Genomic DNA, 27,851 nt, shown 5'->3' on the forward strand with positions numbered 1-27,851 from the left:
GAGGCCAAATCATGACTTGACAAGAGGAGGAGTTGGGGATGGAGGAGGGTAATTAGCTATTAAGCAACGTGAAAACTGCTGATAAAACAGAAGGACCTTATATATGGTTGCTGTGATGGGTGTCGTATCCGGTAGATGGGGATCAGCTGAGAGTCAGCTGATGCAAGCTTGACTAACATGACCTGCCAGAACTAACGCTACGCTTGATTTTTATAGGTGCATATTAGTTGATGTATATTAAAAGTTTTAGTGCTGAACATTAGATTGCCACTCATAAACCCACACAAATTAAATCAAAACTTGTAGCGATTCTTCCCCCGTTTAAGGTATTTCTGTCATGAGCTTTTTTTCAACAAACAGTGTTGACCTAACCAGCTTTGGCAAAAAGTGACCCATCTACCTGCAAATAAAAACTTGTGCTCTTTCACACTCTCTGCAGCCTCTTCAAAGTATGTTGGTTGAATGGTGCAGAGGCTTTAGATTGATGGGATGAAGTCTGATAGGATGATGGTTTTTGTAAGACCAGCTAGACATGCTGTAAGTAACTGCTGTCCTGAATGTCAAATCATCTGATTTGTTGGTGTGCAGACATGTCAAAAAGGCTTCATATTCAAACGGATTGTTTCTATTGAACTAAATGATAGACACATTCACATTGAACATTTTTACTCTGGGTGTAGCTCTCTCTTCCTCTACTCCTTTTGCATTATTTTATGTTTTGGAATTTTTAGTACTGTCCATGGTGTTCTTCACAATGATCATCTTTACCATTAATCAATCAAGCAATCCCACTGACAATTTTTAAACTAGGTAGTGTGGTGAGTTGGATGCAAATGGCCAGATGCAAGTTGATCTTTCTCTTGAAACCAACACAGAGGTGACTAAAACTGCAATTCACTGACTGGCCGCTAGAGACTGGCTCCAAAAGGGAGTCAGTCCCGTAGACCTCCCATGTTAAAATGGCCAACTTTACAGCAGAAAAAAATGTTTACAGACTGGTAGAAAAATAATGGCCACTTTAATTTGGGAAAAAAATGTTTACACTGTGAAGGAGGTGACTTTATTTTTTTTTAAACTCTGTTTAAATTATATTAAGCCTTAAAGTTCTGCATAATTAAGGGCATGGCCACTTGAGTGACAGGTGGACTGCCGCTCTGCTCCAGACTGTGAAACTCGCTAGAGTGTGAAACTGGCTTTAAAGATTTTTATGTGTCCAGAAAAATGTATTATAGGTTGGACATGGGAAATCTGGCAATTGGATGTTTTGATGAAAATGATCTCAAACTTGGTTTTTACCGCTATTTTGAAGTTATTGTACTCTGCCTTTGCACTGCCTGCAAAAAGTGAGCTGTCATGCCAAGGCAAAAGGCAGTAACTTCCACATTATATATAACATTAGGGTGCTGATCACCATTTACAGAATCATTATAGTAACAGCTGTATAAAATCTAGTGATCATTGGCTAGGCTATAACATAGTAATGTGATTTTTTTATTTATTTTTTCTGACCAATAACAACCAGACAAAAATGTAAACCTGAGTGGATACCGTTTTGCAACCAACTTATTTGCAATGTTCGCTCACATTAAAGGGTCCAAGACATACTTAGCCTATTGTTTTTACATCGAATTGAATGAAAATGGCTTACCCTGTAAGAACGACTTGATGTGAACGCCAGCAGGAATAATGCTCCAAATGATTGTGAATTAAATTTGTATTTTATACCAAGGCATGTCAAGTTGCAGTGCAGAGACTAGGGGTGTCCCCGACTAAGGATTTTCATAGTTAAATCGGAATTTTCGAATCTTGCCGATATCTGAATGATAGTCGAATCATATGTTTGGGGGTGGGGCAAAATACATTGAGTCAAGTCAGACATTCGACAGCCATAATTACTGACGTTAACGCACAGGTACAATACCTCCCATGTTAAAATGGCCAACTTTACAGCAGAAAAAAATGTTTACAGACTGGTAGAAAAATAATTAAGTATAAGAGTAAGTGAAACCCTAACAATTCAAAACATTTTATTTTTTTTTTTACAATAGTGTTCTCATTATAAAGTTAGCCTATATAACAGTATTTCTTACAATTATTCCAGAACGTGACAGTAAGGTTATTTTTTAATGAGCCGAAAAGAATACACATCAGACCTCTGTTTATCAATTTGCACTGGCTACCAATAGCTGCTCGCATATAAATTCAAGGCATTGATTTTTGCCTACAAAACCACCACTGGCATCTGTACCCCTTTACCTAAATTCATTACTTTAGACTTATGTGCCCTCTAGAAGCTTGCGTTCTGCAAGTGAACATTGCTTGATTGTGCCATCCCAAAGAAGCACAAAGTCACTTTTACGGACTTTTAAATTAAATGTTCCCTCCTGGTGGAATGACCTGCCCAACTCAAACCGAGCAGCTGAGTCCTTAGCCATCTTCAAGAATCGGCTTAAAACACATCTCTTCCATCTTTAATTGACCCTCTAACTATAGCACTCACTATTCTAATTCTATTCTTGGAAAAAAAAATCTAACTAGCTTTCTAATCTTTTTGTAATCTTTTTGTATTCTTTTTGTATCTGTTTTCTTCTCATTTATTATACAATTAACAAAAGAAAAAAAAACGAACACTAGCTTGCTCTATTCTTTTTCTATTCTATGTGTTTTCTTTTCATTTATTATATTATTTAAAAGCCCTTGCTATGTGTACTGCGTTTAAGCTAACTGAGACTTGTTATAGCACTTGTATATCATTGCTCTTGTTGATTTTGATTGCTTCCATTGTCCTCATTTGTAAGTCACTTTGGATAAAAGCGTCTGCTAAATGACTAAATGTAAATGTAATGTATTAATGTTCTGCATTTCTGTTTTGAACTGCGTGCGCTGAAGAAGACTAGTAGAGTGACCCATTTGATAGCAAATTTTTAATCAATGGGATTAAACTCATCATTTCACATAGAAAACGCTTCGTTATTCATACAACATAACGTTAATATTAGGACTAATAGGCTATCTGTAAAAAGGGCCCGAATACGCATGAACATATCTGCGTGGCTCTGAATGAACTCATTTTGTGGATGCATTCTTCAAACAACAACGTGCAGAAACACGGCAGCTAAACAAAAAAATTCACAGTGTTTTATTATAATGGTGTTCTCATTATAATGGTATGTGTATGACAATCCCAGTCATAGTTATTAATATTCTGCATTGTTGTTTGTCCTGCTCGCGCTGCGCCCTGAAGAGATAATCACCGTAGTACTACAATGAAGTGCTTGACTCAACCAAATGCAACTTATATCAGGTAAATAATATGTCCACGATAAATATAAACCAGCTGAAATGTTTTGAAATCACTTGTACCCTACCTGATTGAAAAAATACAGTCACTGCCTGTGTCAGTTTGAGTCTTGTTAAATTTTAAATCCCTGCCTCCAAGATGCTTCTCTGTCAGTCACGGATTATGGAAAGTGAAACATAGGCTAAATCTATAGGGGTGGTTGGATTTATTCACGTACTTTAAAATGTTTATTTGAAGCTTCTTTCTTTTCAGATTCTTATTTACAGCTTTATCATAATAGGCTGTATATTAAAGGGGTCCTATTTTGCTTTTTCACCTTTTCAACTTTAGTTATTCTGTAATGTTGCTGCTTGAGCATAAAAAAGATCTGCAAAGTTACAAAGCTCAAAGTCCAATTCAAAAGGAGATATTTTATTTAACAGAAATCACTTTTCAAAAACTACAACGAATGACTCGTTTGGACTACAACGCATATTTTCCGGGATTTGTGATATCACAAAGATCGACGAATGGGAAGAGACTTGGTTGAACTGCACTAGAGAAGGCAGCAAGTGTTATATCACTATGTCAGAGACACGCTAGCTTTTCCAAGGCAGACGAACTTAGAGTTTTTACAATCATCCGGGTTTATATCGCGCTCAAATTGATTTGATTTTGACGCAATATTTACACTGAATCTGGCAGCAGTGACATTTCCCGACCAGACGCTGAGTGCTGTCAATCACAACACACACTGGCCCAGCTAACCAATCACAGCACACACTGGCTTAGCTAACCAATCACAGCACATTTGTATTTCAGAAGGCGGGCCTTCATTTGATGCAGGAACTATTCGAGCCGTTCATGCCAGACTGATGAGAGAGGTGTTGTAGTAATGTAAAATATGTGAAAAATAATGTTTTTGAACAACCTAATATGAGAGCCTGTTCTAGTACACCCCCAAAACAATATCAAGACTTTGTAAAAGAGCGTAATAGGACCCCTTTAACTTGGGAGAAAACCGGTAGTTCTATATGAAATCAGACATTTGAGCTCCCCTATATAGTCAAAATGGCATAATCATAACACCCTGAGAATATTCAACTGTGAGATTGGTAGTCAAAATCAGGCTTCTCGAATCGAAGCATCGAATCATCGACTATTCGGGGTCACCCCTAGCAGAGACTGAGATCAGAGACTTTATATATAGGAAGACTCTGCACTCCTTATACTTATGAATGGGAGAAAGTGCAATGCCCAATATGGCGAATAAGCCCTGCCTTGTAAAGTTATCGCATTACTGCAAAAGCTCCGGTTCCTATTGATAGTTTTCACATGATGTCACTACCTTATAGGAACGGCCACCTGGAGGGCAAAATGAAGCTTTGCTCCACTGACCATCAGTTATTTTTAAGTTTGCATTAAGTAGTGATGTTGTAAATCTGAGATATTAAAAGGCAAAATTCAGTAAACACCTTATTGATTATGTATATTTTGTACAGGCAAGCAGATGAAGCGAGAATATAAACGCAATGTTTCCATTAGAAGGAAAACACTGATCCATTAAGCGGATTGCGTTCATATTTCAGCCTCATCTGCTTGCCTATGTAAACTATGCATCATTGATATAGAGAATATTACGGTTTTAAATATATTAAGGCACTTTAAGTGTTTTTAAAATGTTTTTTCACACTGTTTAATGATTGAAATATTGTGCTTAAAATGGATTGCAAATGGCCAAAACTTGCATTTTGTTCACTTACCTATGTTTTATTCTTTTGAGAGGTAAATTTTTTTTGGCTGTGAAACAGATGAAAAAATGACAGGCTTGTCTTGCTGTTCAATGGATGTTTTGCCCTCCAAGTCTTCAAGCCGGTCACATGACTGAAAGCTATGAATTGAAACAGGGAGCGTTTGTCAACTCGCGCTCATGACTGCGCAAGCCCATTGGCTGCTGTAGCCTGAAAAATATTATTTTTTTTAATGCTATTTGTGCATAAGAAACAACAATTATGAGGCAGTTGTTGTCTGATTTCATTGGTGATTTCAAATATGAAATTTAATCATATATGTTTGGTGAACCTTTTTGGCGAGTTTTATGTTTCCCCATTCAAAGATATAGGAGTACTTGCATGCCTGAGAGGTGTTTCAAAGATGGCCACTGAGTGAAATGACTTCCCTTAAAGGGACTTTGCTAAGATGTTTTTTTTTATTTTTATTTTTTATTTTTTTTTAATGTTTACACTAGCTGCGGATCTATAAATCGCCATCAATTGCTTTCAAATGGAGCGGCATTTAATAGACAGAGCTGTAGATCACTGACAAGCTACGCAATATCACGTTCATTATCACAGATGAATTGCCTTCGATAATGAACGTGATATTGTGTAGCTTGTCAGTGATCTACGGCTCTGTCTATTAAATGCTGCTCCATTTGAAAGCAGGTGATGACGATTTAGCGGTAATCACGGAACCAGATTTACTGACTAGATGCGCATGATCATATCATTTGATATATTGTCCAGCCCTACCAGAGATATGGCGATCTCAATGAAGCTCTATGTTCAGATTGTTGAATCTTACCCATTTTTAGTGGTTGAAAACCAAATGTTGTTCACTTTGTATACAGAAGATGCTTATTTAATTTAAAAAAATAATGTATGAAGAATAAATAATTTTGAAATTAAAATTATTATTATAAGTATCTTGTTTCCCTCTATCAAAACAATATGTATAGAACACACGTTTGAGTGCTAAAAATTAACTGAAATGGTCAAGTTGAGGCACATTACCTTGCTCTCTGTAGTCTATTTAAAAGATTCTATATTTGAATCAGGGATATTTGGAAGAAGGGATTTTGTTAAGCTTAACAGCTTCTGAAGCTACAAAGAGTTTAAGCATGCAGTATTGTAATGTTTTAATAAAATCCCACGGCTCATGTAGAAGTGTGGTTGCTTTTGCCACATTGCATTCACATTAATAAACCAAAATTGACCTCAGCTGGATTAATTATTGGAATTTCTTTTTCTTTTTTTATTGTTATAAAATGTGAAGCAGTTATAGATCGAAGTAGTATCTAATGCTAAAGGACATATTTGGCAGAATCATTGATAGTACCCCAAACATTGAAGGCCTCTTACACTTGAATAATTAACACTGGGTAATTCTAAACCCTAATGTTATTTTGCCTTTCACACTGTTCATACTTTACCTAGAGTTAACAATTAATCCTGGTCATTCATACTTTCACATGTCATACTGTACATTCCTAAACCCTGGGTTACTGTTATTATTTGCATATTTGCATTGTCAACAGTGATGACAAGATAAAAACAAAACCACGTTTGATTTTTGACAATAGAAAATGGGTAGGATACTAAAATTTGGATATGGAGCTGGACTAACTGTCATTTTGACCCGTGAGGGACACTTTTATTATATTATACGTGAGGGACGGATGAGGGTTAATGCTGCTTGAGGTACAGACATGTAAATTTTTTGGGGAAAAAAAATATTTATGGGACTCACACGTCCTTTATAATTTATTTGATCGAGGGAAACAAGATACATTTCTAGTTTCAGCAATCAGCATTACTTATTTTTCAGACGTTTCACTTGAAATACAATGAGTATCAGCTGTATGTAAAGTGACCAACATTTGGTTTTCAAGAACTGAAATGGGTAATATCCAACAATCTGAAAATGGAGCCTCATTGAGATGCCCATATATTTGTGACTGAATGATGCAGGGCCTTGAAATTGTAGATTCCAAAAGAAAAGATTCATTAAGAACTAGAATCTTAAATCATATTACAATATCTTTAATACTTATTGAGTTATAGACACGCAAACTTTGGAAAAAGAACATTTATGGCATTCAGACAAGTATGTTTAATGCAGTTGTTTTGACGGAAGGAAACAAAATACATTTCTAGTTTCAATTTTATTTGTTTTTCAGACATTCCTCTTTAAAAGAAAAGATCATTATATTTTTGCAAATTGACACACATTGGGTTTTTGACCATTGAAAATGTGTACAGTTTAATGATTTACCCCTGGAGCCATATTGAAATTCCAATATCTCTGAAACCGTTGAATATGGATAGGATCTCGATATATTTAGTATAGGAAAGTTTGTTGAGACCCAGCATCTAAAAGTACATTACGATAACTTTAATTCTACTTCAGTTACAGGCATGCAAACTTTGGAGTGAAAACTTGAAAAGTGTCACTTTTTTGAATGGTCATCACTGGCAGATAATGTAACAAAGATTGCTAAAGTTGACAGATTTTACTAATCGAACTACAAATCTCTGTGTAAAAGTAACCTTATGATGCTGCCATCTTTCTGAAGTAGTTTTCACCCCCCTGTAATTTGGCTCTGAATCTCAAAACAAACATTATCTCTACAAAATAGTTGATTACTCCGTACAAATCTCTACAAAATAGTTGATTACTCCGTAAATATTCATCCATGACATTTGATATTTTGGAATTCATCACTATACATGTTTATCTTTCTTCAGAAAAAATAAATACAACTTGCAATAAATACAACTTTTCAGTGTGAAAGAAAGAGAGGAATCAATTTAAGTGTGCTGCTGACAGACTCTTACATGTAAACTTTTCCCACACCTCCAGGATCTCACTGCTCTAGCCAAGGAGCTACGTTCAGTGGAAGATGTGCGACCTCATCATAAGGTGACAGATTACTCCTCATCGAGTGAAGATTTAGATTCAGATGTAGATGATGATGTGGTGGAGCAGGAGCAGGGTGATAAATCCACTTCAGGAGCAGAGAACTCAAGGACATGGTATGTGACACAGTCCCATTAATAAACCACTACTCGGGAAACCATACAGGAAACCACAAATCTTAGGATGAATTGTTTTTCCTCTCCAGCTCATCAAAGCTGAGTAATGGTGAAACAGAGTCAGTGAAAACCAGGCTTGTTCATGATGAATCAGAGAGTGATCCAGCCACCACACCTAGCAATGATGTAACTTTAATCGTTAGACAGGTATTGTAACAATTTTTCTCAATTCAACTCAGTTTCATTGTGTCATATATCATATCATATATAACATATTTTGTCATTGTGTTCCATATTTTTCCCCATCATTTCTGTGCTGACTTTTTATTTTGGGTTATGTTTTGTCCAAAAAAAAAAAAAAAAAAGATGTGCTATTAAGAGCAGTGCAAGATAAGCCACAAATGAGTCAAATACAGTGTTTAAGCTGATGACTTCTGCAGAATACAGCATTCCTTCCCTCAGACCCTCATTCTCTTTTTAGCTGAGTTCAGACTGAACTGTCCCTGTTCTTGGTTCCAGAGTATAGCTGAGAGAAAGCAGTTGCTTCCCATTCCCGGGCCCAGTCTGGGTCCAGGTTTGAGCCCTTCACACAATCTAAGCCACCAGGAGAGAAACTGCTATGCAGGTCGCATTCACCTGCTGCCTGATCTCATCCAACAGAGCCATCACTCCCCTTCATCCTCCCCCTCATCCAGTCACGCCAGCCCATCAATGTCCCCCCAGATTCCCATGGACATGCTGATAGTCAATGAGGTATGTCCCCTGCCCTTGGCACTGAATTCTGCTGCTGTCTTCCTGTGAGCTCTACTATTCTGACTGCTTCTAGCAAAACAATTATTTTTTGAGGTCTTGGTAGCGCGTGAAGTCCTTTTATCACCAAATGCAAGAAATCACAAGCAATGGGTCTATTCATAGCAAGAGCAAAACGAATGTCTGTCAGACTGAAAGAACAGCTTTTCATTCAGTAGATGGTGCAGTACACAACAGACCTTTCATCTGTGCATGTCTCTAGCATTTTTTTTTTTAGCTTATTTCAGGTCGCAAGCCTCACTTGGTAATCCAGAGGGAATCTGTGAATGTAGAGAAGAAAAGTTGTCTTAAGTGGAACAGTAGTTGGTTGCCAAAGAGTCTTATGTGAGTTTTACATTTTTCAAATTTAATTATTAGATATTGAATCGACTATGTTGATATTGAGATATATATACAGTTTGACTTTGATTTCAATTAGTAACATCTCTGATTTCAGGTAGTTCAATGTTGTTCCTTGGTGTGGTTGAAAGTTATTTATATTGCAGTAAAGATAATGGTCGAAACTTACTTATATTGTGGTAAAGATGAGCAGATGAATTTGAAGCACTGTGGGCAAGGGCGTAGGTTTGATTTTGACATTGGTGGGGACAATTCAGTACCAACCCCCCATGGTAGCAACATACTCATAACTCATTAAGAGAGTGTTTTTTATGTTAGTATGTTCAGAAGAAAATAATTATACAATTATGATTATAAGCCTTAGAGTGAAAGAGCATTAGAGTGCTGGGTTCATATTCTGGGCTCTTCTGCTTGTCTGTACATATTAGGGTTTATTAATAAGGTGTTAAATCACAACAACAGTGGTTACATAGGCTATACATATATTTAATTGTTCAATCAAAATTATTGCTCGGGACAATTTAGTAGTTGCTGAATATAGGTAGGGACATATATATCCCTACTAAATTCTACGCCCTCGATTGGGGGATGCTAAGAGTGTCCCAGATTCTGTAACACACAGATAAGGCCTTGCAATGGATCGTTAAGCAGCATGAAATCCTAAAACACATTTTTTGATATGTTAACAGATATATGCAAGTTGCACATCACTGAAAACAATGTTAGTAGTCATAGTGTCTATTATTAAAGGGAAATGTACTCTGTTACGAACGTAACCTCGGTTCCCTGAGATACGGGAAACGAGTACTGTGTCTTGCTAAAGGGAAATTGTCCTATGGGAAAGTCCTTTTTTTCTCCTAAACTGAAGCCTTATTCGGTCACACAGTGAAACTACATGGCCATCGGTTCGTGCAGTGTATTAAAGACGAACCAATGGCTCGGCAGTGGTGCTGCATGAACCTATGGCTGCGAAGCCCGCCAGAATGGGCGGGGCCATCTGACTATATAAGTGGCTGCTTCGCCACAGGATTCAGGTTACTTCGACTGAAATGACGACTGCGTCGTGCAGCTACTTGGCACGGCTAGGAACGCAGTACACGTTCCCGTATCTCAGGCAATCGAGGTTACGTTCGTAACCAAGTACATTCCCTGTCGATACTTCACTCAAACTGTGTCTTAGAGTCCTGCGACGGGTCGGGTACCCACATAAAAGTCGCTAAAACGGGTGGATTGTGACATTCCTAAAATTCACGGGCGGGGATGCGGGCAGATGCTTCTCGTAGCCTAGTAAGGCTATTGTTTGTGAGCGACAGGCTCAGGTTGTATTTTTTCTTGTTCTTTTTTTTTTCATTCATTTCAATAGGTCTATTTGCGTATAGTTATCAGGTTCCATAGCCTATTTAGGTGCCGATGGTAGGCTACTTGAATGGCGCAAAACAAAGCGCACTTTAGCCTGTTTCATTAGCCTGTTTCTTTTAAGTGAGTACCCGTGGGGTACCCGACCCATTGCCGGACTCTACTGCGTCTTGCTAAAGACGCTATGGGAACACAGTACAACCACGCCATGCTAGGGTAGAGGAACGACCACATGTGTAATGTTGGCCTAGACACTGAAGGGTCCAAGGAACAAAAAAACAGCAACACCATAAGGTAAACAGGTTAAACTCATAGAGGTTACACTCAGCCCTGGGTGATCGTACAAAAGACTCACATCACCTCGGCAACCAGGGGGCCGAGAGCGCACAAGTAAATTTATGATGGGTTTGAGCATTTATAGTCAAACTTCTACTGCATAAACATAACCATATTTAGAAGAATAATCAATTTAATCTATCTTACGCTCACTGTTGTACACGGAAGCAGCTCTGGGCAGATGACGTATGAGGTTGGCTTAGCTCATGCGCTGCTCAGAAGTGACGAACGCAGAAGCGCAGGGGAGAGATCAAAACAACGGTCACTGATAGAAGTACAAAACAAGGATTTGTAAAAAAGAATGTTGGAGGATTTCGATATAAAGCTACATTAAAGTGATTATTACGTTTTGATTTTTGGTTTTGAATTGAGATAACTTGCATAAGTTACATTTAATTTAATGTTAAGTTTAGATATGAGGGACTTAAACACATCACCTTAAATTGTTCTACCCTGTTTCTGTACTCATCATTTTTTGTATATTCCAGACACAATCTTCCAGCAACACACTGCAAAAACACAAGTCGTCTTCCTCTTTTACCCCATTTATTGACCCACGTCTTCTACAGATTTCTCCTTCCAGTGGCAGTTCCCTCAACAACATGGGTAAGTCATTGACAAGTATTTCTTCAAGACATAAGACTTGTTATGTGACAATATATGTTGTGGTGACAATATAAAGTGTCTATCGATAGACATTCTGCTATACTGAATATACTGCAAATATATAAAATCAGACATCACTACTCTTGAGTCTCACGTGGAGTGGAAATGAGAAAGGAGAGGCACAGTTTGCTGTTAAATGAAGTGTCGTGACCAAAATCCAGTATACTGCCCTGTAAGGACCACTACAGATTATTCAATTTCTCTATTATTTTACTTGAATGCTACTATTAAATAGACCTGCTGTAAAAACATAAAGCACTGTTTTTCAATTGTATCTTTATTCTTTTTTAATAACAAATATAAAATAGCAAAATCATTATATTGTGATATATAAAACTACTAATCATGTGTATTTATCATTTAGAGCCAGTGTTTGCAGTGTTATAATGAAAAATCAATGGAATCTTTTTGTTTTTTCTTGAAGTATATTTAAATTCTTAAAATATTTAAACATGAAATATGTTTAAATTATTAATCAATATATTTTAGCTAAAAACATTTAAATCACAAGTTGATTGTATGAGTATGTTTTCTCAACAGGCTTTAGTAATGATGGACGTCTGCAGGACCCATCCCGTAAGGGCTCTGTGGTGAATGTAAACCCAATAAACACTCGTCCACAGAGTGACACACCTGAAATCCGCAAATACAAAAAGAGGTTTAATTCTGAGATTCTCTGTGCTGCACTCTGGGGTATGTAGTACACAGTAATTGCGCACTGGACATAGGATATGTGGATACAGGAAATAAACATTTTATTGTGTATTTTTTATCACTCTCTCTCTCGCTGTGTAGGAGTAAATCTGTTGGTAGGAACTGAAAGTGGCCTCATGCTTCTTGATCGTAGTGGGCAGGGGAAAGTTTATCCACTTATTAACAGACGCCGTTTTCAACAAATGGATGTTCTTGAAGGCCTTAATATTCTTGTGACAATATCAGGTTGGAAAATATATGACAGACTTATCAGAGCATGTTTAAATACTTGTTCATTCCTTTAGTGAATATTTTAAATGTTGTTTATAATCATACCCTTGTACAGGAAAGAAGAACAAACTGCGAGTTTATTATCTCTCATGGCTGAGGAACAAGATTCTGCATAATGACCCTGAGGTGGAAAAGAAACAGGGTTGGACGACAGTGGGGGAGCTGGAGGGATGTGTGCACTACAAAGTTGGTAAGTAAGTTTCCAGCTGTCAGACATGGTTAGTACAACTGGAATCTGTAGGATACGATCATAAAATGTCTTTTTCTGTCACATTCTAGTTAAATATGAAAGAATCAAGTTCTTGGTTATTGCCTTGAAAAATGTAGTGGAAGTGTATGCTTGGGCACCAAAGCCGTACCACAAGTTTATGGCTTTTAAGGTGAGTGCAATACCTGACATATTTAAGTCACCATTTTTCCACCTAATTCAGATTTGATGTATACTTATCTGTAGGCTGAAGGAGTGTGCAGTGAAGCCAGTATTTGAATCTGTATTTGTATCTGTATCAACCACAAAATTATTTGTATCTGTATTTTGTATTTGGATAAAACTGGAAGTAGGCGGAGCTCGGTATTTGATAAGACCATTATGTTTATAGTTTTACAGACTATCTTTTTTTCGTAGTTATCACTGAACAAATATGCAGTGTATAACTAAAATAATTATTTTTTTATGATTATAATATTTAGCCTATTTAAACATCTAACACTCGGAGCTGTTTTTTCAGTGCAGTGCTTCGAGCAACGTGAGTTCGAATCCCAGCTTGGGTACCTTTCGTGATCCAATAAATAGATATTTAAGTATCTAAATTAAAACAGTTAAGGGTTCCTACGCAATTTAGAAATATGGAAATTAAGTCATTTCCAGGAAATGCATGGAAAAAGGCAACTGCAACACTGCTATTTTAGTTGCACTTATTTCATTTATAAACTCATTTAGCTACTTCACACACTTGTTACTGCATTGTAATTTTAGAGGATTATGTAAAACAACATGAATTCCTTTGGCTCACCGGTTCCTGCAGAGTTTAAAAAAGTATTTCACTTAAGTAATTTGCAGGTCTGGAAAACCTATGGGGAAAAAAAGATAACAGTTTGATTGGCAATCGTGCTGTGCTTATTCATTCGTGTATCATATCGTAGGCTATAAGGTTTAAATCATTGCCTTTTTTATATATACACAAATATAATGTATATATAAAAATGATGTAATATTTTAGGTAATATTAGGCCTACTCTTGCCAAGCTCTGATTTCTAAGAGATGCACGTAGTGGCAACAGCAATGCGGTGTTTGATTTGCACTCTTTTCATTCATAAAGTTTACGTTCATTCACTTCACACACTCATTGAGTGAATTTAGAGGTTTGTGTAAAATATTGCGCTGATCCCCTGGCTCACCTGTGAATCTAGCAAACACCAGACTGTGCTGCAGCCTCACCTGAATATTCGGGCAGAATTATTCGTTATCCGTTATTCATTTTTGAAGCCATTATCCATGCCTTTCCAAATAAGGTATTCGGCTTCGGGGACACCCCTTATAATTGATAATGTTTGTTGATTTAGACCAGAAGAGTTCTGGTCCCCCACTGAGCCTGATTTCTCTTGAGGTTTTTTTTTTTTTTTTCAATTCTGTCACCTAATGGAGTTTGGGTTTCTTTGGCTTATTTATTTGGGGTCTGAAAAACCTTAACCTTAAACCAAAACCTTAAAGGTGACCTATTATGCCTTTTTTTACAAGATGTAAAAAAAGTCTCTGATTTCCCCAGAGTGTATATGTGAAGTTTTAGCTCAAAACACCCCACAGATCTTTTTTTTTTTTATAGCTTGTTAAAGTTGCCACTTTTAGGGTATGAGCCAAAACTTGCCATTTTTGTGTTTATCCCTTTAAAAGCAAATGAGCTGGTGCTCTTTTCAGAAGAGGGTGGAGCTTCAAGAAATCATGTCAATTTGTGCTACCCTGTCAGATTTTGCTACCTCCCATTAAAACAGTAGGTAATTCAATTTGACAACAAAAAATGCTACCTGTCAAATTATGGTTTATAAATATCTATACCAATCCGGCCACAACAATCAATTATTCTTTTTGTTTTTGTTTTTTTATATAGTGTGTTTGATTTATGATTGCTTTCATATGCAATGTTTTATCTACCACATTCCTATTTACAATTATTCTGGTAGAATGTGAAGGCAGCATCAGTGAAAATAGGCAGAGACAATGGTAGCTTTAGCAACATTAGCCTTACAGAGTGCTAAGAAGCTCTTTCACAAAGGCAAAGCAAGGCAAAGTTTATTTATATAGCACATTTCATACACAATGGTAATTTAAAGTGCTCAACATATAAAAGGAATTAAAATAATCATAAAAATAAATAATCACAACAATAAAACAAGGAATGTAAAAAAATTAATGATTTTATTTAAAATGAATTAAAACATTTAAGAATAAAAATTATTATACATAAAATGCAGTGCAATCGATTGAAGACATTTTGGAAAACAAAATGTGACGTGCTTGCTTTGTCTGGAGCTGATGTTCACACACGAAGCGTTGGTATCGATCCCTCTTTCAGAATCAACTTTTGCGAAAATTTAGCATTGAAATGACCCTTGTTTGTGAGGCAGTCTGGTGTAAAATGATTGGCACAATCATATAGGACACAATCAATAGGACGATTTATTCCTGTGACATTTCCTTCAAAAATTAAAGTTTAACACAGCAGCTCAGATGGAGGGAGTCTGTGGAGACTCCTATGTTAGTTGATGCATCCCAAAACCCAACACTTCTAATGTCACTTTGGCGCTGACAAGCAGCTAGAGTAAGAAAACAGTAATTGCGGACTGCTGCTTCTCACGCAGGGCTGTGTCTATGCTAAATAGGGCAGAGAGCATCACAAATAGGACTTGTACATAGGGAGAATCATTGCAACATTGACGGTTATTGAACTGATTGAATCAACACTGAACTGAATTTAGCTGAATAACATTTTTGTATTTTTAGAGCTGCTTTGCATTTGAATTGGAATTTGTTTTTATATTTAAAAAAAATGTTATGTTTATGTTTTTATATTAAATAATTTTTTATATGTTTTTATATTGTTTTTATTTTTATATGAATTGGAATTTGTTTTAACATTGCACCACTGCTGTCCTTTCATAAGTGAAGAATTTTACAACCCTAAAGGCCTGTTCACATCAAGGACGATAACTATAAAGATAACGATAAAGATATAGTTTTAAAAATCGTTTTCAGTATTAATGAACAGCAGAGTCCACACCACAACTGTAACGATAAAGACAAAGAAAAACGATATAGTTGGAATCACTTTCAAAACGATTTTTTTTTTTTCAACTGATGAACGATAAAAAATTGACAGCCAATCAGAATCCATCCTGCTGTAACGAGCTCGAGAATTTAAAGCGCCAGACGAGCATGCACTTGGAATAAACAGAAGATATCGTTCGTTGGTGTGGACGCTAATATCGTTATCTTTATAGTTATCTTTATAGTTATTGTTCTTGGTGTGAACGGGCCTCAACACTGTATATTTCTGTGAAGCTGCTTTTAACAAACAAACTGTATTGTATATAGCACTAATAAAGGTGACTTGAAATTGAATTGCAGGTTGTAGTAATAAAAAAATGTAAAGTTTTTGAAAATCAAAGTGGTGGTTGTATCTCTTAACTGATATTGCCATCTTGTTTTGTAGTCATTTGGAGACCTAGTCCACAAGCCTCACTTAGTTGATCTCACTGTGGAAGAGGGTCAAAGATTAAAGGTCATCTATGGCTCCTGCTCTGGTTTTCATGCTGTAGATGTGGATTCAGGGGCAGTTTATGACATCTACCTTCCCACACATGTAAGCTTTTTTAGGACTTTGAATACTGAATTAAGTATTGTCAGATGCTCTTTTTTTTATTCCAGCTTTTAACATTATGATCTTTACTGTTTTAAATTATTTGAAGGACCAGTCATGCATTCTATAATCACTTTAATCAAATACTTTGCACTTTTTCTCAGATTCAAACGAGTATCCAGACCCATGCCATCATCATCCTCCCAAACACAGAAGGCATTGAGCTGTTGGTGTGCTATGAGGATGAAGGTGTGTATGTAAACACTTATGGAAGGATCACCAAAGACGTGGTGCTGCAGTGGGGTGAGATGCCCACCTCTGTGGGTAAGTTGAACATTTGTTCATCTTCAGATTGCAGAAAACATGCTCTTTTCTTGATTCCTAGTGGAAAACAAGAATCGAGAGTTGTGGATGAAGTACATAAATAATTTGCTTGAGTGCAGCTAATGAAATATTAAATAGAGCATGAAGAGGATTTGACTGATGGTGTGCAAAGTTTCTAATTATATTTCTAATTGAAGTGAATCTGATTTAAGTTTTTTTTTTTTTTTTGTGAATGTAACAATTGATTTAATTTTTTTGGATTGTTATTGTCATTTTTTCTGTGCATCAATTTTGCTTTCCTTTGTGCTTTGCACTTTTTAATGCAAAGCGCTGCGTGCTATAAGTCATTAGGGACTTAGGGAATTATCATAAACTAGGTTAGTGGATAATTCGGCAACAAAAGTTATTCTAGAAAAATCAGTGCACAATAATTTTAGAAATCCAACATTTAGTGAAAAAAACAGTATTTTGTGGGGAACAAATAAAAGTGTTGCACTAAATATGGTAAAATTTTACACATTGCTATTTATATTATTATAAAATCCATTCATTAAAAACATTCATGAATGTATTAATATATAAGTATATACTATAACATTATTAGGGATGCTTCGATCCACCTTTTTCGCCTCCATTTCCATAACTAGGGTTCAGTGAAGTTTTTTCCAAAAAAAAGCGAAATTGATGCATAGTGTATTATATCTGTGCAACAGTTATTGAGCCTTTCTTTTAACAGTTTTAAATTTCAGTTACTGTGCATGTTAAAATATTTTATAGTCTTTTCTCTGCCCGTGTTTTGTTCTCACAGACACCCGGTAGCAAGTAACAAAACATTAATCTCCGGCAAGAAGATAAAGTCCATTTTGCAAAATCATAGACATGTATTTGCAAATCACGTATAATAATGGGAACACAGAATGATCTAGGAGAGAGCTTTGCTGAGCTGACTGTCGTAACCGAACACGACCAAGGTTTAAAGGCTGAATGAATGACTGACAGCCACAGTGGAGAAAAGACTTTGTGCTACCATATGCTTCAGAAGTAACACAGAATAATTCGCACAATCGGAAGAAAAAAAAATCTCGGATTTGGATCGGCCCTCTCTGACCGATACCCGATCCAATAAAAATGGCAGTATCGGAGCTGTTACCCGATATGAATATCGGATCGACTTATCCCTAGTTTGTATAGATCAATTTGTTGATGTTACTACTCTCCATATTAGGCTGCATTTACACTTGGCATTAACATGCGACCTGTGACCTGAAAAGACAAGTGTAAACGCACTTCTAATCAGAATGTTATCCGATCAGCAATCAGCTAAAACTGCCCACAATCCATTGCGCTTTGGCGAAGGATTTGGTCCCGAACTACAAACACGAATAAAACAAAAACTACAAACGTGGCAGATGCACGATCCATGGTTAGGTAGAGAGGTTTACAAAAAGGGGTTACTTATAATCAACATTTAACCTGGTAAAAAAAAATATATATATTTATTGTTATCCATGTTATATTCCATCTGCAACAGCAATGTGAACTTTTATAAACATCCATTTGGTCGTTAACTTTTGAATGCATCATTATACAGAAAATATGAGCAGAGTTCTCCACATGAAAGACCCGCAACTGGCAGATCAATGTGCTGCTACTTTTCTCTCCAGTACGGTAGGAAGTTAAATTAAATGAAATGTGGAGGATGTTAACTATGATGATGATTGACAGGCCAGTTTACAGTGACAGGGTGCATGTAAAATGTGTGACAGAGCGGTCCTTTAAAGACGCAATTGTGTGACGTGAAAGTATATCCCAAAGCTTGCTTCTACTACACACTCAAAAGTGTGCACTTTTTATTCACCAGAAGAGTACATACTTTAAGGGTGTATTATAAGTAGGCACACTGAGACGAAGCATCAGTTGAATGGTAATTGTCAAATAATTGGATTGTTGTGATAATTTTGTTTTTTTTAGATAATTTAATTATAAAAATTAAACTTTCATATATTTTAGATTCATTGCACACCAACTGAAATATTTCAGGTCTTTTATTGTTTTAAAACTGATGATTTTGGCATGCAGCTCATGAAAACCCAATCTCAAAAAATTAGCATATGATGAAAAGGTTCTCTAAACGAGCTATTAACCTAATCATCTGAATCAACTAATTAACTCTAAACACCTGCAAAAGATTCCTGAGGCTTTTAAAAACTCCCAGCCTGGTTCATTACTAAAAACTGCAATCATGAGTAAGACTGCCGACCTGACACCCTCAAGCGAGAGGGTAAGACACAGAAAGAAATTTCTGAACGAATAGGCTGTTCCCAGAGTGCTGTATCAAGGCACCTCAGTGGGAAGTCTGTGGGAAGGAAAAAGTGTGGCAAAAAAACGCTGCACAATGAGAAGAGGTGACCGGACCCTGAGGAAGATTGTGGAGAAGGACCGATTCCAGACCTTGGGGGACCTGCGGAAGCAGTGGACTGAGTCTGGAGTAGAAACATCCAGAGCCACCGTGCACAGGCGTGTGCTTTTGAACCAGAAACAGCGGCAGAAGCGCCTGACCTGGGCTACAGAGAAGCAGCACTGGACTGTTGTTCAGTGGTCCAAAGTATTTTTATCGGATGAAAGCAAATTTTGCATGTCATTCGGAAATCAAGGTGCCAGAGTCTGGAGGAAGACTGGAGAGAAGGAAATGCCAAAATGCCTGAAGTCCAGTGTCAAGTACCCACAGTGAGTGATGGTCTGGGGTGCCATGTCAGCTGCTGGTGTTGGTCCACTGTGTTTTATCAAGGGCAGGGTCTATGCAGCTAGCTATCAGGAGATTTTGGAGCACTTCATGCTTCCATCTGCTGAAAAGCTTTATGGAGATGAAGATTTCGTTTTTCAGCATGACCTGGCACCTGCTCACAGTGCCAAAACCACTGGTAAATGGTTTACTGACTATGGTATTACTGTGCTCAATTGGCCTGCCAACTCTCCTGACCTGAACCCCATAGAGAATCTGTGGGAAATTTGTGAAGAGAAAGTTGAGAGACGCAAGACCCAACACTCTGGATGAGCTTAAGGCCGCTATCGAAGCATCCTGGGCCTCCATAACACCTCAGCAGTGCCACAGGCTGATTGCCTCCATGCCACGCCGCACTGAAGCAGTCATTTCTGCAAAAGGATTCCCGACCAAGTATTGAGTGCATAACTGAACATAATTATTTGAAGGTTGACTTTTTTTGTATTAAAAACACTTTTCTTTTATTGGTCGGATAAAATATGCTAATTTTTTGATATAGGAATTTTGGGTTTTCATGAGCTGTATGCCAAAATCATCAGTATTAAAACAATAAAAGACCTGAAATTTGAGTTGGTGTGCAATGAATCTAAAATATATGAAAGTTTAATTTTTATCATTACATTATGGAAAATAATGAACTTTTTCACAATATGCTATTTTTTTGAGAAGGACCTGTAATGTAAACGCAATCCACCTATCGTGTCTGCATTCACAGGTCGGCATCACACAAAACATCCCCCTCTCTCGCGAACTGTCAGGAAAAAAAGATGGAGAACACCTGTGTTGAGCACTAATGAGTCTTATCATTGATTTGTAAAATGTCCCGCTATTGAAAATGCTTTTCAAAAGAAAACCCACCAGGTGGACTTCCGGTTTTGCCATGTAGTGGAGAGACGCGTAGTGTAAGAGCTCCGACTTAAAATTCACAATTATTTTTCATAACACTATATTGGGGGCTGGTTCGTTTTTCTTTTGCGCTACTTTTGGTCTTGGTTACTTGTTCCTAATGAGTAAAGGTACACGAGCTGGCGGTAAAAACAACCCTCAAAGCAAAGTGCCTCATCCTGGGCAAGAGAAAGCGGCAAGATGTCGGACGACGCTACAAACCCGCTAACAACTGACACGCTGGTGAGCGAACTTGACAAACTGAGGAGAAACATGACTGGCGAACTTACCGCGCTGCTGAATTCGTCGCTTGAGTCCATTCACTCGTCCATTGCCTCTATTGGGTCTACCTTGGCGACTCAGGCGACTACCATCACTGATATGGAAACTAGTTTATCCGATCACAGCGACAGGATTACTCATCTCGAGCAGGAGGTCTCTACACTTCAGTCGAAGTTGGTGTTGGCAACGGAGGAGAACGTCGCTTTAAGAGCTAACGTGGAAGATCTCATCTCGCGGTCCAAACGGCAAAATATTCGGGTGGTTGGTCTTCCGGAGGATATCGAGGGAAAGGATGTCAGGCAGTTTATGACAGATTTATTCACCGAGGTTGTCGGCGATGCCCTTCCCGCACCTCCGGAGCTTGACAGAGCCCATCGGAGCCTGAGACCCAAACCCCGCCAAGGTCAAAATTCCCGTCCGATTATAGTGAGATTTCACCGTTACATTGAGAAGGAGGCCGTGCTCAAATGGGCGAAATCCTCCAAAGAAATTACATTCAAGGGTCATAGGATCAAATTTTACGAGGACTTCTGTTCTTCGTTGTCTAATAGGAGAGCTTCGTTCAACAATGTCAAGGGCCTGTTGTACAAACGCGGTGTTCGTTTTGGGCATGCTCTACCCAGCTAGACTTCGCGTGTCATAAAACGGCTCGGAGTTCTACTTCGACTCTCCTGATGCTGCAGAAAAATTCTACCATCAAAACTTTACTGAGTAACTTTATGGGCAGCGTTGAAGATAAGGAGAGACTCCTGCCTCTTTTTTTCTTTTCTTTTATATATACCCGTGAGTAAATGCTTTATGCTCTGAACACTTAATGTACAGATGTACATTTTTTTTTTTTTTCTCTTTCGTTCTACTGATTAATATATACACACATCATTTAATTTGCGATAATGTATAACACTTAATTTTTTTCTCTCCCTTTTATTGATTAATATATATCTAATTTCATTTTTTTATATATTTCAATTTCAATGTTTTTTGTTTTTTTTTGTGTAATTTAAAAAAAATATTTTATTTATTTATTTATTTTTATTTATTTTAATTTTTTTTTTTTTGTGTGTGTGTGTGTGTGTGTGTGCTTGAAAGTCATATAGTCTTTCAATATTCACTCAGACTAATTTAGTGTTCAGGTTTTTGCTCGACTCACCTCTTTTCTTGCCAGACTTTATAGCTACTTGCTTCAACTTGTGTACTCGTTTTGCACATTTGCTGAACTGCATCCTGTCTATTCTTTATCAGGAGAGCTTGTCTTATTGGTGTTAAATTCTTTACGTTTGTCGGAGTCAACTCCACTACTTAATCGGTTGAGATAAAGTTTTTTCTGGCGACTCGCCATGTCTAAGTGGACGAGTATCAGAAGGGTCTTTCTTTTGTTGTTTTTGAAAATATTTGTGTTTTTGTTCTCTATGTTCTGGGCATGTTCTGGGGTTGTGTTTGATGGAGGATTCTTGTGTCTTATTTGGTTTTTAATTTTGTTTTTCACACATGTTAACCGGCTTGATGTTAAAATAACATAGTTTTTTTTTATTTTTCCGCCAATTTAGTTCATTATGTTCTCCTTTGCAGTTTTATGAATAAGGACCCCCTGTTAACTCAAAGGGAGGAGGGTTTGGGGCACAATATTAGAATCATTACATGGAATGTACGTGGGTTAGGTGGCCAAATTAAACGTTCCAGAGTTTTTTCACATCTAAAAACACTGTCCTCTGATATTATGTTTCTCCAGGAGACGCATTTGCGGATGGGTGATCACATCAGGTTGCGTAAACAATGGATTGGTCAAGTGTATCACTCTAGTTTTAATAGCAAATCCAGAGGTACTGCAATTTTGATACATAAAAGAGTCATGTTCCTAGCAAAGCAAGTAATCTCAGATCCTGAAGGACGCTTTGTAATTGTCAGTGGTGTTCTTTTCCATACCCCTGTAGTTTTAGTAAATGTATATGCCCCTAATTGGGACAACCCTACTTTTATGTCCATGCTTTTCTCGAAAATCCCAAATCTTGATTCCCCATCACCTTATTTTTGGAGGGGACCTCAACTGTGTTATCGATAATAATCTGGATAAATCTGTGACTAAATCTACATCATCTTCCACTATGTCCAGGTCTTTAATTTCACTGACAAACCAAATAGGCTGTGTAGACCCCTGGCGCTTTTTCCTTCCTTCTGATAAAGTATTTTCATTTTTCTCTAGCGTGCACCATGTTTACTCACGGATCGATTACTTCTTTCTTGACAAAGCCCTACTTTCTTCAGTTATTTCTTCAGATTACTCAGCCATTGTTATTTCTGATCATGCCCCACATATGTTAGATATTTCTTTTTTACCTCCTTTTAAGAGCCGACCTCAGTGGAAATTCGATGTAAGACTTCTTGCCAGAACTGATTTCTGTGAATTTTTATCCAAAAATATTGACTTTTTTGATTGAGACTAACAAAACTGAATCAGTATCTGCTTCTCTTTTATGGGAGACATTTAAAGCGTTTATTCGTGGCAGAATAATTTCTTTTAGTGCTCACTTAGCTAAGATCAGGAAATCTCGTCAGCAAGAGCTTATCCATTCAATTTTAGAGGTGGATAGCCAGTATTCCCGCGATCCCAAACCCGATCTTAAGGTGAAACGTTTGAAGTTGCAAACTGAATTTGATTTGCTTTCAACAAATAAATCACACTTTTAAAAGATGGCGAGATAAATGCATTGTTTGTTTTTCAGATCTTTTTATTGATAATTATTTTGCTACATTTACCAATCTTATTTCCAAATTTAACTTAAACTCTACAGGTTTGTTCAGGTATTTTCAACTCCGTAATTTTGCCAAAACCAATTTCCCCAGTTTCCCTCTATTACCAGAAAAATCTCTGCTTGAGAAATTATTGTCAGCTTCTACAGGTGGTAGTCGTATATCCTCTATCCATGCCATGTTACTTTCATCTAGTACATCTTCTCTTAACTGCTTGAAGATAACCTGGGAGAATGAGTTGCAAATCAAGTTATCGCAAGAGCTATGGTCTGAGGCCCTTGCTAGAGTTAACTCTACCACTGTATGTGCTCGGCTAAGTCTCATTCAGCTAAAAGTTTTTGCATCGAATTCATTTGACTAAAGCTAGACTTCATAAATTGTTCCCACAAACAGAAGACTCCTGTACCAGATGCTCCTTCTCTCCCGCTGATCACACTCATACGTTCTTTAGCTGCCCAAAATTGGCCTCATTTTGGGCTTCTTTTTTTGACTTCATGTCTAGGGCTCTGCATGTTTCTTTATCTCCATGTCCTATAGTTGCCATCTTCGGCGTGTCTCTCCTGTCTTCTATCACAAGGCAGAAAGCAGAGGTTATTGCCTTTGCTTCTTTTATAGCTAGAAGGTGCATCTTGTTGCATTGGAAGTGTCCAACCCCTCCCCCAACTACCTCTTGGTTAAAGGATCTGATGTCATTCCTTCTTACTTGAAAAATTGAAATATGCTACTCGGGGCTCAACTGATAAATGTTATAAAACTTGGAACCCGATTCTAAATCTTTACGACTCCATGTCCTCTCTAGATTCCGACTAATTATGTAAATCATGGGTGTGCAAACATTGAACCGATTTTTGAACCGGTATATGTGTGTATTGTTTTGGATGCATATGTGTATGTTTGTATGCTTCTTTATACTATTTCCAATTAATACTTTACCATCCATATATACTATTGGTATAGTTGATTATACTTGTTTTTCCTTTTCTTTTTTCTCTCTCTTTTTTATTATATGCATCTTATAAGTATAATTGTATACAAATACTGTTTGTCTTATATTTTCTAATCCTCCTGGGGGTTCTTAGGGTGGGGGGTGGCTATGTCTATTTATTTATTTTTATTATTCTCCTTGTCTCTTTCCTCATTTAGTTATATGTGGGAAAGAAATGTGTAAAAAGGAAAAAAGTGCAGACAATGTTTTCTCTTTTATGATTGTTTGTTTTTCATTTTGTCTGTATAATAAAAATTGGGGTAAAAAAAAAAAAAAGAAAACCCACCACTTCAGGTTGACTTTGCACTGGGCCTGTCTCTGCAGACTTATTTAAATATTGTGCTGGAAAGACAGATCCGATCGGTTATCCAGAGAGAAAAGTCAGCTGATATTGCTGTAAGAATTACAGAACGTCAGACTCTTTGATCTTCTGAGACAGAAAATAGACACACAGTGCATTAACTGTTTTCACATCTCACTGAGAGAAAATGCGAGAAAATGCCTCTCACATTTGCATTGGTTCCTCCTCATCCCCTTCCTTCCCCTCACCCATCCTTCCCTTCACCCAGCTCACTCAGAATGGTCAGTAGTAGAATATAATGTTTTACATGAATGCTAGTAATATTTAGAGTCATGTTTGGTGCCATTTGAATTGTCTCAGGGTGACTGGTACAATGGTCTCAAGTTTACAAGAAGTAGGCTAAAAGGTAATACAGATCCTAAGAGTTAAGAGATGTTTTGCACATTGTAGAGGGTGGCCATTTCCCAGTGTCTTTCATGCAAAATGCCTTTTGTCTCTTCATAATCAATGCAAATTCCAATTGTTAGTTCCTGTCTACATCTCGTGGGATATTTGTCTTGGTCTGAAGTAATTAAGGAAATGTTGCAAAAGGATCAGGGCGATTCTGTAGCCAGAATGAGTCCATAGCATGAAGTGTGTCCTATGTATATTTCTAGAAGCCAGGTATGCATCTTACTCTTAGATTCATCTTTGAGAATTTTATGTTTTGTATTGATTTGATATCTTTGAATTGGCTATGTAATTGGCATAATACATATTTACCTGACTGATAATAAATTGTTACATTTGATTTTATTTTGACTTACTCTGAAATTATTTACTGTCAATTGATTAATTATTGGATGATTTGGATCATTCATAAGGATCCCAGCATCAGGAACAAGTGGATTGTTTATTTTTAATAGTTCCCAGGTTGACGGCAGCTCACCACAATATACTTATATTTTGAAATACTTGGACAACCCACTAGTGAGCACATTTTACTGGTCCTCACTAGTTAAAGGGCTTTTAAATCAGCCAAAAGGTGTTTTTATTTAAATGTAATGTTCTTCACATGTTTCTGTGTTGGTGAGTTTAGGGGTTGGGTTAGGTGATAGAAAATATCATTAACCTGAAAATTAATGAAAGTCTGTGCAATGTCCTTACTAAGATCTGGTGTGTGTGTATATTTTCTTTATCAGATTTTAATTTATGTCAGGAATATATCAGTTAATTGAACTTTAATTGTGATCATGATCTCTTCTGCATCTTTTTGTAGCTTACATCAGATCGAACCAGATCATGGGCTGGGGGGAGAAAGCTATTGAGATCCGTTCTTTGGAGACTGGTCACCTGGATGGTGTGTTCATGCACAAGAGGGCACAACAGTTGAAGTTTCTATGTGAAAGAAATGACAAGGTTAGACATCCACACACACAAAAAAAACAGAAAAAAAAAAACAGATTATGGCACACCTTATGGTAACAAAAAAAAAGAAGTTAAGTAGGACTGTGACGGTCGCCATGACAACCACGTCACTGCGGTGGTCGATTACCACCAGCGGCAGTGCACATGACGTCACAACACTCTATAACAAGTATAAAATACAAAGTTTTGTATACAAGTGCAATAATAGTAACAGTTGCAATCAAATTTGATGATTTTGGTTTGCATTGACCAATGTCACATAATTTTATTCTCAAAGAATTACACAGTGTATATAAGTAAAGTCTTGAATATTTTGTTCATCAAGATCCAATGTGTGATTTAAGTGTTCCCTTAATTTTTTTTTTGTGATTTAAGTGTTCCCTTAATTTTTTTAAATTGTGTTTTCATTCAAAAAGGTTGGTTTTTTGTTTTTTTGTTTAGTTTATTGTTATTATTAAGTTCGTTCATGTAGTGTGGAACAAAGATACCGCAAAATTTTGTTACCATTTTTGTCCTGCTGATAAAACACTCCTTTTTTTTTTTTTCTATGCAGTTAAAAAATAAAGATCCCATTTACTTTGTGTACACACAGAGACATTTTTCTTGTCCTCTATTGTGAAGAAAAATGCATACAGGTTTGGAATGAGGGCTGAATAAACAGTGACATTTTTTGTGGAGGGGTAAACCCTTTATTGATTATAAATTATATGTAATCTTAACATCTGCAGTCACTTTGTTTCTTTAGGTGTTCTTCGCCTCTGTGCACTCTGGAGGGGTGAGCCAAGTTTATTTCATGACTCTCGGACGGAGCAACCTACTTAACTGGTGATGAGGATGCTTTCCTCTAATGAAACTACCAACAATTCTATTCAAATGTCTTGTGCTGTCCTAAACACTACACTGTTGTGGGAAAAACTCTGAGAGAATCTTATGTAAACATAAAAGACATTCTGAAAGGGAGTAGGAGCTTTAAGTGGAAGAGTGTTATGCCATTTGTTATGTCCACAGCTCTGTTATCTGTGATCTGCTGTATCTCTCATGTTATTTTGTTTTTATTTTCCTTTTTTTTTTTTTTTTTTTTTTTTTTTTATCTTACACCTTATGAACATTTATTATTATTCAGGGCTTTGTTTGCTCAACCGAGGAATTGAAGGGCTGAGAATTAATACTCTAGTGTATGTTAGTGTGTTTTCATGGACTGGCCATCTGTAATATCTCTCTGTTTTCATTTGTTTTTCTTTCTGGGAAACTGTCAATTCCACAAAGACCTGGGTCACACAGTATCATTGTACTAGTGCTGGTTAATATAGTGATGCAGTTTCTTTTCTCTTTTTTTTTATAATATTAACTACACATTTCATAAGTGTCCTTGTTATTTTTTAGCTATTGCACTTGTTAAATATATTTCCATTAAGTATATTCCCATTGATTTGCAAAATTGATGGTTTGAGTGAACTTGTATTGTTACACTGTTAACCACTCCCTGAGCGAAGACTAATTTTATATGTTGTCCACTGACTTAAGAATCATAACAGTTGATACCAGAGGAGCTGCTGGACAAACAGGATTTGGAACTTTGTCACTCTGTCAAAGCTATAACTGCTCTCAGCTGGTCAATCTCCAGCCATCTGGTCACATTTTATCTTGTCTTTGTGTACCATATTGGTTTGTTTGTTAAAATAAAGTAAGGTATTGCA

At 36.9% G+C, this 27,851-nt stretch overlaps 1 protein-coding gene across 3 annotated transcripts; it reads left to right on the forward strand.

The window, feature by feature from the left end:
• The first annotated feature begins 505 nt into the window (after positions 1 to 505).
• LOC109090305 (mitogen-activated protein kinase kinase kinase kinase 4-like) lies at positions 506 to 27,851 on the forward strand. 3 transcript variants are annotated; one of them, XM_042753905.1, is made up of 13 exons: positions 506 to 537; positions 7,922 to 8,094; positions 8,184 to 8,301; positions 8,614 to 8,847; positions 11,424 to 11,541; positions 12,142 to 12,294; positions 12,397 to 12,540; positions 12,641 to 12,775; positions 12,865 to 12,965; positions 16,294 to 16,443; positions 16,605 to 16,764; positions 26,006 to 26,145; positions 26,900 to 27,851. In XM_042753905.1, the coding sequence occupies exons 1-13, from the start codon at positions 508 to 510 to the stop codon at positions 26,981 to 26,983; spliced, it is 1,740 nt and encodes a 579-aa protein (XP_042609839.1). In that variant the 5' UTR covers positions 506 to 507; the 3' UTR covers positions 26,984 to 27,851. The 3 variants fall into 3 exon arrangements, with proteins under 3 accessions (XP_042609839.1, XP_042609840.1, XP_042609841.1); XM_042753906.1 differs by having other exon boundaries at positions 8,755 to 8,847; XM_042753907.1 differs by lacking the exon at positions 8,614 to 8,847.

The sequence above is a fragment of the Cyprinus carpio genome, unplaced genomic scaffold, assembly GCF_018340385.1.
Source record: "Cyprinus carpio isolate SPL01 unplaced genomic scaffold, ASM1834038v1 S000000350, whole genome shotgun sequence".
NCBI classification, from domain to species: Eukaryota; Metazoa; Chordata; class Actinopteri; order Cypriniformes; family Cyprinidae; genus Cyprinus; species Cyprinus carpio.